The 12,272-nt window shown below is 41.0% G+C and overlaps 1 protein-coding gene across 1 annotated transcript; it reads right to left on the reverse strand.

Annotated features, from left to right (window-relative positions):
• Positions 1–3,998: 3,998 nt before the first annotated feature.
• Positions 3,999–9,129, reverse strand: ccr6b (chemokine (C-C motif) receptor 6b). Its single transcript, XM_023807966.2, has 2 exons — positions 8,939–9,129; positions 3,999–5,835 (listed from the first exon to the last, which is right to left on the reverse strand). Exon 2 carries the CDS (start codon positions 5,816–5,818, stop codon positions 4,739–4,741), a length of 1,080 nt encoding a protein of 359 aa, XP_023663734.1. The 5' UTR covers positions 5,819–5,835; positions 8,939–9,129; the 3' UTR covers positions 3,999–4,738.
• Positions 9,130–12,272: the final 3,143 nt, after the last annotated feature.

The following is a 12,272-nucleotide window of genomic DNA, read 5'->3' on the forward strand; positions in this document are numbered from 1 at the left end:
AAACCACCATCCCCTCCCTGTGACATCATGTGGGGGGTGCGGGGGTGCAGGATCTCTCCAGGAGAGCTAAAACTTCCACGTCTGCCCCCAGTGACCAGCCCCCAGCAGTTTCCAGGAAACCAACGAAAGCCATCACGTTTACCAAGAAACACAGATGATGGAAACTCTGAGTGAGACTTGACCTCTTTAGCCCTAATACTAAACTTTTGACCTAAGTAAACGTTTACCTTTTTTTTACCTCAGCATACCATTCTGTGAACATGTCTGTTCAAGATAGTAAATTAATAGAGAATCCATTCCTCCCTACTCCGGTTTCACGTGACCTAATGGAGAACCATTTGGGTAATTATAGGGTCTCCGGGCCCCATTCCACGTAGAGAGAGCGGCACAGCTGAGAAATATGTGTTTGACACACAAGATGTCGCCCACTGTTGACTCACTGACGGATTCCCACGCAAAAGAACATGCCTCAGAAAAGCTGATAAAGGGAACAAGTGCTACAGCAGAATGAGTCTTCAAATGAATGAGCAATACACAGAATTTTATCATTCTTCATTGTCAAAAGTGTGATTTCAACATGAGCCTCTTCACTACAAAGGGATGAAATATTGTTCTATGCTTCTTCTATGCCCCCTGCTACACTAGACTTTAATTTCTCAACAGTCACACTCCTAAATTTGGTGAGAGTTCTCCAACTGCTTATCCTGTTCATGGTAGCAGGGCGTGTACAGTACAAGACGTCACGTCACAGTTCACCGTTTCGTCACTATTCTACAAACGGTTGTTGCTGAATTAATTTTGCTGACCACTAGGGGCCACCGAAGAATATCTGTCTGTTGATCCTCTGGAGCCATGCAAATGTCCACATGGTGGCAGTATTGAACCACAACGATAACTACAGCAATATGCGTCATAACGCTTGACTGCCAAAAGGTAAACAATTCATGCTTTACAGTTGTCGAAACTGTATTCTGAAGTGATTGTATTTGCAAAATAAATACCTGAAGACCACACAGTGCCACTGAACTGCGTCACTTGGAGGTGAGGGATGATGACGGTGAGCCCGCACTAAGTGCACAGTAAACACAGGTGACGCATGAGTGCACAGGGAGGAGGGAGGCGAACGGCGCTTTGCTATGACTGTGCTATGACTTACATAAAAAAAAACTTTGTTTACGTCCACCTGTGGTAAAAATGAATTCATAGGCATCAAAGCCATGTGAAGTAGTGTCTCTGTATTGTCCAGGTTGTGTGTGTATCTGTGTATGTGTGTGCATGCGCATGCTTCTGTAAGTGTTACCTTGTAGGGACCAGGGGTGAGTTTCCCGAAGCCTTCTTAACGCTACGTCGTTCGTTAGTTCTATCTTTTAACACAGAACTTAAGAACGACGTAGCGTTAAGAACGCTTCGGGAAACTCACCCCAGATTACCCCACAATGTGATAAAAACCTGTAACATTTTACAGGTTTTTAACCTTGTGGAGACATTTTTTCCAGTCCCCACAAGGATAACCTAAATTTCATAAAAATGCAAACAAAAACCTAAAAATGCCGAAAGTCTTGTATTTTGTTTGGTTACTTATGGTTAAGGTTAGGGCCGGGTAGGGTTTAAGGTTGTCATTACAAGGATTAGGGTTAGCCCATAGAAATGAATGGTGAGTCCCCACAAAGATATGAATACATGGAGTGTGTGTGCGTGTGAACCCTGTGATGGACTGGCATCCCTTTCAGGATGATCCCAGGGATTGTGCCCTTTCCTGCCTTGAATAGGTTCCAGGCTTCCTCCCTGACCTTGTACTAAATAACCTTATATACCAAATGGATGGAAAATTGTGATGGCGAACACCAAATACCCTCCTTCGACTAGATTTGGCTTCTACAAAGACGAACTGTAGATAAAAACTAAATTTCCATATCAGTCAGAGTAAAACCACAATCTTAGACTGCTATTCAAAAACAAAAAGAATCCCTATTATGAAGCTCACTAAAGGCTGTAATTCTACGATGTACATACCGAAAACGAAAGTCTCTGAATCATATCATATAAAGGTGAATAAAAAGGGAAAATCCCTGATCATAACCCTCTCTCTCAGTAGGTTTATTTCAAATTCACCTGATACTGTAGTCTTTCACGTCACTGTTAAGTGTCATGTTTCGCAGGCAAATTAATTTTCACAGCATTCTGTAAAAAAACAAATAATGTTCTAACTGAGAGGAAGAAGGCTCTTTAAATACTGGAGAATGGCTTGCTAAACACTCAGAAAGGTCCTTAAAGATTTTGAAAGAATCTGTCCCCTACATTATCAGGTGTCTCTTCCAGGATTTAGATATAAACCAGATACTTGTTGCTAGTGTGCCGACCTGAATTGAAAGCCAAATGATTATATGCTGTTTAGGAAGTTGTCCGCAGAGAACAACTCGGTCAAGTTCATGGAGCCACCCATCGAGATGGAGATCAAGGTTCAGGTGATGGATATCTCTGCTACCCCACACTTCACCCTTTACCCTCTTTGACAGCAGGCCACAGATCACCAGCAAACTGTTGCTGATTCACCCACATCCGTGTTGCAGCCGCACAGCTGAACGAAAGTATTGTATTAGTATATTAAAGCATAAAATCAAAATATCCATTTTCCAAGGACAAAGTTACATCACACTCATTGAGAAGTACTGAATGTACTGGCTTGCAAATTGTTTTAGCATGATATAATTATAGAAATAGCTCAAATGACGGAATCCATTGAGTCTCAGGGAATTTTTGAACTTGAATCATTGACTGTGCCAAGTCCAGTCCACTCTGGTGCTGATAAAGATGCCTAATAGCCAATTTGCTCATGGAGGTTCTGGCCCGTCAGACACCAAGATGGCATCGGCATGCTAAGAAGCAGGAGGAGGTGAATTATTATTCAAAACCTAAGGTTAAAAAGCTTTTTTATTTTAAATGTGAAGTTGTCGGGCCTAGTAAAATAAAGCTCTCTGAAGTTTTGAACCTTTTTGAAGAATTGTATTGAAAATTGGTTCAATATTACCAGATCCAGCCTTGTGTCAACAGACGCAAGTCAGTTTGGGCGTATCTTGATATTGTAGCTGTCTATTACATATAAATTACTGTATGCGTACTATATTACTGTATGCATACTATATTACTGTATGCATACTATAGTACAAGTGAGATATGGGCAGTGGGTCATTGTACGGCTGGCAGTGCTGCCCGTTCTCTTGCACCTGTTATTGTAAGCGATGCACCACTAATATCCCACTACGTCAGTTTCAGGGATCTCTCGATTGGTGTACAGGTATGTGATTTACCAAGGACCTCAGACGGAAGTGTGATCGTATGTGACTCGATCAGAGTCAAGGAAGACTGTAGATGCATAGTACACTTTGGTGACATCTACTGGCAATGAGGATGTTGAGCAGTTAAATAAGGAAGAAGTTGTTAATTAAAAAATAATTGAACCTTTAAAACCATCAATCGTTAATCATTTTAAGGTAATAGGCACAATAATATACTTTTGCAATGGCATTTCTAAGCGTTCACCATCACAAACTATAAAATTTCCTGGGCCAGGGGGGCATGAAATACATAAGAAATTGTGCCTCGTATTGGTTCATACAAGGATACAACATTTTATTTTTCAAAACTTTGATCCTGTAAAAGACGAGATGGGTGGCAAGGCTACTGGCAACTTTCAACCCGTTCTCAGAAATGAGTAGTGAGTGTGTTAGTGTATTGTAATGTGACAAAGAAGTTTATTTTTGTATGATTCATTTATCAAAATTAGATTTCAGTTTGCAGTTAATTAATCTTTCTTAATCCTCTGAATCACATCTATGACTTGAATTATTACGTGGTAATTATTGATATTACCTGAAATTAAAAAAATTATGGTGATGAAATATTTAGCCATATTGCCCAGCCCTATTTGGAAGTAAAACTAAAGATTTTTAAGTTAAGGGCAATCAGACAAACGTTTCTTTAAAAATCCACTTCTGTAATTGGCTTTACAGAATTGTTTATTCGATTGTAAAAATAAAAGAATAACAATACAATTGTTTACATAAAGCTGTCATTTAAGTATAACATGATGTGCTCTTTCTTAATGCAATTACCTCAGGATTCAGTAATCTAAATTTTGTAATTAACAATACTTTGTCACGAAAAGAAGTTTCTCTCCATACTGAATTAGGTCCTTGCTTATTTACACACAAATGTACACATTCAAATGTCCACTCTGGGTGGATGAGATCAGTAGCAGTCAGCGAATCCTTTAAGTGGAAGGGAGGGATTTCCAGGGACATGTCGAAAATGCTGGTCAAGAAACCAAAGTAGGTTAGGAGTTTCAATGTGTCTGTACACAACAATGTGGTTTAGGATGAAAGACATGAACAAAATCTAGTTTCACACCCTACGGAGCAACATACAGTGTCTTATTTCCCGGTCTGGTTTGTCTCGGCTGTTTGTCGTCAGAGGTGTTTTCTAGGCACAATATGCAAAAAGGAATTCGCTGAAATCTGCCCTTTTCACTCCCTCAACCCCACCCCACTCCACCCCCCCATCTTAAGAAATGCATCTGTCTGTATCTTCAAGATCAAACACATCAATTTTTAAACATTTTACATATCATATGTCTAATGTCCTGCAAAACGTTGGTACGACTGTGTCCCAAGTACTTTTGTAATAAGGTTGTTTTTGCTTGACATTTTCACATAACACCTTCTGAAAAGGAAAACGTCTTTTAAAAGGTAAAGGAAGACCCATTTTCATTGTTGGACCCATCCATGGATTTTCGAGTTGAGATGTACACTTCGGTAGATCTGGAGGAGCGCCTGTAGATGTATTTTTTCCCCAGGCACCACAGGTCTGACAGGATCTTACGGAAGTGGTTCCTGAACTTGACCCCTACGAAGGCGTAGAGCACTGGATTGAGGCAGCAGTGGAAGTAAGCCAGGGTCTCTGTGATCATCAGAGCCTTATTGACAGTCTTCTCAACCTCGCATTCCCTCTCATGGAACAGACTCAGAGTGTGGTACAGAAGCGTGACGTTGTAGGGCAAATGGCAGGCGATGAAGACCACGACCACCGCCATTACCACCCGCACGGCCTTGTGCTTCTGGAAATTCTTGGCACTTATGAGGGTGTAGATTATGCTGGAATAACAAAAACCCATAATGAGCAAGGGAAGGAAGAAGCCAATAGCCACCTGGATGCTGGGAACCAGAATTTTCATCCGCTGGGCTGTTTCATTTTCTTCAAACTTGAGGTAACAAATGGACATGGTCTGATTAGAGATCAAGTCTATGTTATCATACGTCTCATTGTAGATTATCGTCGGAATGGACACGGCTATTGCAAACAGCCAGATGCCAGAGCAGATGATTCGACTGTAGATGAGGGTCCGGGATCGAATCCTGTAAGAGCGTCTGGCTTGGACGATGGCTATGTAGCGGTCGCTGCTGATGCAGGCCAGCAGCATCATGCCGCTGTACAGGTTGATGCTGTACATCCCACGTAAAATCTTGCATGCCCATCTGCCCATGGTCCAGTTGTACGTCTCGTTGTAAATGATCAGGGGGAGTGAGATGACGAAGAGCACGTCTGCGATGGCCACGTTCAGGAGGTACACGTCCGTCATGGACTTCGCCCTCTTGTAAAAAGCGTAGGTGACTATGACCATAAGGTTACCCAGCAGGCCCAATACGCAGATGCAAGAATGTACATAGACTTGTACAGTCACCTCAGTACCTGTGTTAATTTCACAAATGCACTCCATTGTGTCATTGCAGTCATAGTCATAGTCATAGCCATCGTCTGCCATTTTCCAAGATGGATGTTCTGTGGTAAAACAGGAAGGTAAAGAATGTGAGGGCTTTTTTTTTTCCCTGAGAGCTGCTCAGTCACACAGACCACAACCAAGCAAGAAGTCACAAGACTCATTAGTCCGTCTTGGCACATCAACAAAATCTGCACTGTCCATACAAAATGAGCTGGGAAGACAATTCACGATGCTGGTGACAAAATCGAAATCAGTCCTTCATACTTAATTTATATTCCCCTCCGGCATTTGGGCACTTGTTCTTGTAAAATCTGAATTTCATCTGACAAATGATGTCATGTCAGACCACTCGCTGAGGTCAGAAGACACATTTATGGTTGCCCTTTAAATATAACAACTACATATACACTTTCATATATATGTGCAATATAAAGACTGAAATATATTCTGCTCTTTGCAGACCATAAATAAATGCACAGCAGAGTTGTTTTTTTTGCATCCTATTACACCATTTGTGGTGTTTCATCTACATCGCCCCCTCTTACTGTGAGCAGAGCAGGGGGACTGAACCATTAACAGATACGGGAGAACAGAGCTGCCTCCACCTCTGTTTATCTAGTCTACCTTCTTCAGACTGAAGATAAAGTATCTGTTCAGAGTTAGGGGGTTGTGGTGTGGTGGCTTGGGGGGGTGGGGTGGGCTTGGGTGCTAAACGACAGTGCTACCTGAACAGCACAGGAAAGAAGAAAACTGCCGAAGGTCTCTATTCTAAGACAGCTGCCCCCCCACAAAATCCTCGCTATATTTTCCGAGGTGGCACGGCTGGGCCCTTGTATTCGTAGTTTGAATTCACGATACAAGATTCCTTTACTGTCATTGTGCAGAGGGTAACAAAATTGAGTAGCAGTCCTTACGGTGCCTTTACACATAACAAATGTGTTCTAACAATTTGATAATGCGATTTGTATGCTTTTATTAAATGTATCAGTATGACCTTGTGCAGTACAACAACTGTTGGCGAAATTAGGTTTTGATACCAACATTAGGTAGGGTAATCCTGTGCTATTTCACCAGGAGGTTAGATAAACCAGTTAATAGGCTTTGTCTAGTGATCTGCAATAGCTGTACAATATTGGTGTTTGAATCCATATCAAATGATAACCACTTATTACTTTGTTTGTGTGACAGTAATTGTGAGTAGACTATCTGTTGCCAGCCAGCCTTTACAGTTTATTTTTTTTTACTTGCTACATTTGTTTAACAGATGCTTTTGTCCAGTGACACTTCCATAGTCTTTTTGAAGGCTTAGTTAGTAATGTTCAGACAGCTGCTTTTAACTGAATTTGAAATCTGAAATTAAGTTTAGTGGTGCCCTTTGTATGAATTTGTGATAGCAGAGCTTCTACATAAAAATATATTATATATAACATCTTAATTGCACAATCTACACTGTTCTTAATCTGTTTTTTAAGATTAGGTAACACCCTATTTCACGAATACCTTCAGGAATCTGTCAAATTCATCTCAATTGAAGGTTTAGTTTCCGTTTTTAATGAATAGTATAGGCATTATTTAGCCAACCATCAAGATTTTTTTTCTTTTTCCTCAATTCCTGTTTTTGTTCTCCCCCTTGCCAATGTCCGCTGCCAGCTGCAAACATGGTCGTAATTGTGTCTATCCCGGAACAAAGGATTTCTTTTTCATCTTGACATTAGGGAAGCAAGTCGACTGCCTTGCAGTGCACAGTCACGGTTAGTGTACTGTACGTAAACACTGCTTAATCACTTATATCTCCCCGCAGGAAATTCGGCAGGTAGCTGAATATTACATATAAGAACTTCATTCTGGTGCTGTCATGAATTCCAATATTTGAAGTACATTTTAAGTATCAATACATTCACATGTTGTCAAAGATGACTGTGTAATAGCCTAATCATTGTTATTTGGTGTTGTGTTGTTATTGGGCATGCTGGAACGTGCTAAAACTTGTTCGTTTTTTATTCAGTCTTCCATGAGAGTTTATTTTGCAAGTGTTCCTAAGCGGTTTCTGTTTTAGGTGATCAGTACACAGTCTCGCCGTATTTGCCATACGTCCCTGAGTCTGCATATCTGTTGTTACAGCAAAGCACTTATTTGAAAGGCACAAAATGACTGACATGTTTCTTTGCAATGAAAAGCAAGGATTATTCGCATAAAAATTTTATATACCTGTCACTCTCTATGTAATCTGAAAACGTACCTATCCTTCTCTATATGCCATATACTATCCATCCCCCCACCCATTTCCCAACCCGCTTATGCGCGGTCGCAGGGGGTCCGGAGCGTATGCTGGAAGCTACGGGAACAACCCAGGATGGGGGGCCAGCCCATCGCGGAGCATACTCACACCTATGGGCAATTTAATAACTCCAATTAGCCTCAGCATGTCTTTGGAAAACCCACAACGACACGGGGAGAACATGCATACTCCACACAAATGTAATTGAAGCGGTTACTCGAACCCATGCCCAGAGATGTGAGGCAACAGTGCTAACCACCGCACCACCCCGCCGCCCCAGCGCCATATACTAATTGATCTTAATTAAATTCATAGTTGAACCCTTTATTTTTTCAGTCTACCGGCAACATCCAGCCCGTTCTCAGGAATGAGTAGTGAGATAATCAGCGTTAGTGTATTGAAATGTTACGCCCTATGACAAAAAAAGTTTATTTTTGTATGATTCATTTATCAAAATTAGATTTCAGTTTACAGTCCATTCATCTTTTTTAACGCTCTGAATCACTTCAATTAGACCTACTTGAATTATTACGTGATAATATTTGATATTGCCTGAAATTAAAAAAAATATATGATGGTGATGAAATATTTAGCCATATTGTCCAGCCCTATTTGGAAGTAAAACTGTAAAGATTTTTAAATTAAGGGCAATCAGACAAACGTTTCTTTAAAAATCCACTTCTGTAATTGCCTTTACAGAATTGTTTATTCGATTGTAAAAAATAATAAAAGAGCAACAACACAATTGTTTACACAATGCTGTCGTTTAAGTATAACATGATGTGCTCATTCTTAATGCAATTACCTCAGGATTCAGTAATCTAAATTTTCTGATATTTGGTAACATTTGCTAATTCTTTTCTTTAGGTGCGTGAAGAACTTACACAGTTTTTCCCGCTGCAGTGAAGTTCGAGTGAATCCGCTGTTTTGATCCAGGATCCGGTGGATGTGAGCACCAGTGATCTCTGAGTCCCTGAAAAAGAGAATCTGACAGCCTGTCCCCAAAGGGATGAGGAAGCCAAGTGGAACGGGGTGACTTCTGCTGTGTTGTGTGAGCGCGCGGCGCGCGCGCGTGCGTGTGTGTGTGCGTGCCTGCGGGAGGCTGCGGGCACCCTGTGAGACAATACTGATTTATCTGATCGTCGCTATGTTCCTGTCTCAGTGTCTGCCCGTAAAGCGTGAACTGAACGTGATTTGCATATTTTTAGGTAAACCACTGGCACTGTCTTCAAAGCTCATGATGAAGAATAAGCTAACCTGAGGTGTCTAAAGGTTTTGTAGATTCATTGCATTATCCCGATGTTAAGCATCATGGCCCTCGTACTTCAATATCACAGAGCTTTTAATTAGTATTATTTTTTTAATGGCAAAACTGCTGTTCTTAAATAGTTGAAGCTTGGAGTGAGGTCTGCCCACAGATGCACTTTGTTCATTCTGCAATAAGTGGTTTTGGTGGATCTGACCCATCATCATGTTCTGAAGGGTTTGAAGATGTCCCACTTTTGACTGTGGTAGTCACTTTTCTGTTGATTGACTGATGTTATCAGCACTGCAAAATCCAGTTTGTTTTTGCAGCAGTGTTATGTGACATTTCAGTGTTTCTGAGTACTGATTTTTCAGGTGAAGTTCCCACGCATGCAGTTCCTGCCTAAATTTCCCATATCTAAAATTTTGCGGGAGTTGTTATTAATTTTGTGAAAAATTTATTTTAAAGAAATAAATAAAATGTGCTGTATGCACAAATTCTGTGGCTGTTGCTCTGGTATACTTGAGAAACCCAGAGAAGCATACCTTTATGGAAGCCTCCGTAACTCGCAGTTTCCTCTACTTTGTCTCTCCCATATTTCCATTCGGAGAAAGTGTGAAGGTGGGTAGAATATGTGATCAGTAGACAGACCCGCCTCAGCTTTGACTCAAGAATGACTCAGGGGGAATTAACACCGCTCACTACGTGACATTCGCTGGTGTGCACAAACTTTCCGTGAGATGGCCTTTCCTTTTCACCTCCTAATCCACTCTCGCATTTTAAACTCTTCAGCTGATCCTAAGAATGCTTACGTTTTCAGCAGTAGACCAGGGGCACTTAAATGGCAAATTCCAGTCTGAGTCTTCTCCAAAACTCCATGCAACTCATACCACGCAATCATTTTCCCCTCATCAACATTTACCAAGGGGACCTCCTGCTCCCCACCATGGCTGTGTGGCTCATAAAATTTGGACCTTGGTGAAAAATTGAGTATCCCTGCAGTAGATTAAATATTGTTTTAATATCTTTCTGATCCATCTGCTCCACCATCCTCCCACTTATTGCACGCAAGTTACGGTAAATTTGAGGTTCTTACAACACTGGTTTTGTTGTATGTGAGCACATGCTTGAGATCAGTCATGAATTTGGCCTTTATCTGAGATGCAATCAATGGCATGGTGAGAAGAATCATGTTAAATTACATTCTTGTTTTGACAAATAGGCTTTCTGCATTTTAAGTTTAGACACAAAGACTAGAGAATAAGTAGCTTAACATCTTATCTTATCTTAACATCTCAGAAACGTATTTATGCACAATGTATGAATATCACAGCATGAATGGTTACGCAACAAACATGCATTCTAGCGTGGAGCCGACGTTTATTGGAAAGACATGTAGGGCAATCTTTGTTTTAAAATGAGAACATCAAATTTTGAAGCCATGTAAAATTAGAGAATGTCTTTTTTTTAGTGAACGTCTGATACCAAAAGAAGACTGTCTGCTGCTAAGGTGCTGGGGTGGAATCCTCCTTGTACACTGCCAAACCACTACTAAAATTCCCAAGGGAGGACACCAAAGATAACATGGAAGATCAGCACGTCAAAAGTGCACAGCCATGGTTCTAAGCCTACCTGTACTAATGGGCACTGTAGCATGTTGCCAGATAATTCTGAACCAGGAACCCGGTCATAGGCTGAAGACAACCAGATTCCAGATATCTGAGCATTGGTCCACAGACGTTTTATATTATAAATTAGCTTCAGCTTTTGTCCAAAGTAATATTTTACATTAGTAAAAACTTTTACTTTTTTCTTCACTTTAGTATTTCTCTATGGTAGACGTGTATTTTATATGCTATCTGCTCTGCCATTATTTTCTGTTTTAGTTTTCTTTTTTGCAGCATCTGGAATGAACAAAACAAGAATTTTATTGTGTACCGCACATATGACAATAAATTGCTTGAATCTTGAATGCAATACACAAATGAGGGAGGTTGGAGTGGGGATCAGCATTCCTGGGGCAGACAGGGCTAGGGGCCTTGCTCAAGGACCCAGCAGCGGCATGATTACCCTGATGGTCGCAGGATTCGAATGCGGGATCATCCAGACATGGACACTGACTCATCTCCTGAACTACACACAGTGCCTCAAATTTGGATGCTCATCGGCACTAATGCCACCATTTCCAACAACTCCAACCAACGTGGTTTTAGGGCCCTGCTTCAAAGAGCATACTCCCTATACAAAACACAGCGCCATTTACATTCTCCTCTAAGGAGATGCTGACCAGAAGAAATGTCAGAGTATGTTCTCTGTCATTTATAAGATCTGCCCCCTCAAGCTTTCCATCGCATATTTCCTTGTTACCAATCTTTTTTTAAGTAACTTTTTTTTTTAAATCAGAAGGGAAAAAAAATGTTCATGCTTTCATGCTACAGGTCACGTAACAGAGGTGCACAGCAGATTCTGAGGTTTGCAGTATGCTGACATTGGCAACTCTGATCGCTTTCTCTGAAAGGCCTGTGCCACTCGTCACGTTAACAATGTGGCTACAATTGCGAGAAAAAAAATGGTATCTAGCACACACACATACACACAGAAAAACCTCACAACTCGGCATTAAATACCATACCTGATGGATTTCTCAATCTCTGTTTTTCCCCCCATAAAGAGAAGTCTAGTAGTGATTGAGGACAGAACATTTTATATGATCATATTAAGTTTAAAAAACAGATGGATCAGTCGCTAAATGATCCTGAAATTCTGAAGAGCAGAACCTGCACAGTCTTACTGCACTGGTGTTTCATGGGACACAGGTGTGGCAGAGAGGATGGTCATATAGGTAAGAGCTGTCTGCAGAACAGGAGCGCCGGGAAGCAAAACTCGCAGGTTCGGATGAACTTCCTCAAAGAGAACATGCAGTGTGTTATAAACACTGTGCTGCACACAATGTGGCCTTTATAGCTGCGTGA

This window comes from Paramormyrops kingsleyae, chromosome 14 (genome assembly GCF_048594095.1).
Source record: "Paramormyrops kingsleyae isolate MSU_618 chromosome 14, PKINGS_0.4, whole genome shotgun sequence".
NCBI classification, from domain to species: Eukaryota; Metazoa; Chordata; class Actinopteri; order Osteoglossiformes; family Mormyridae; genus Paramormyrops; species Paramormyrops kingsleyae.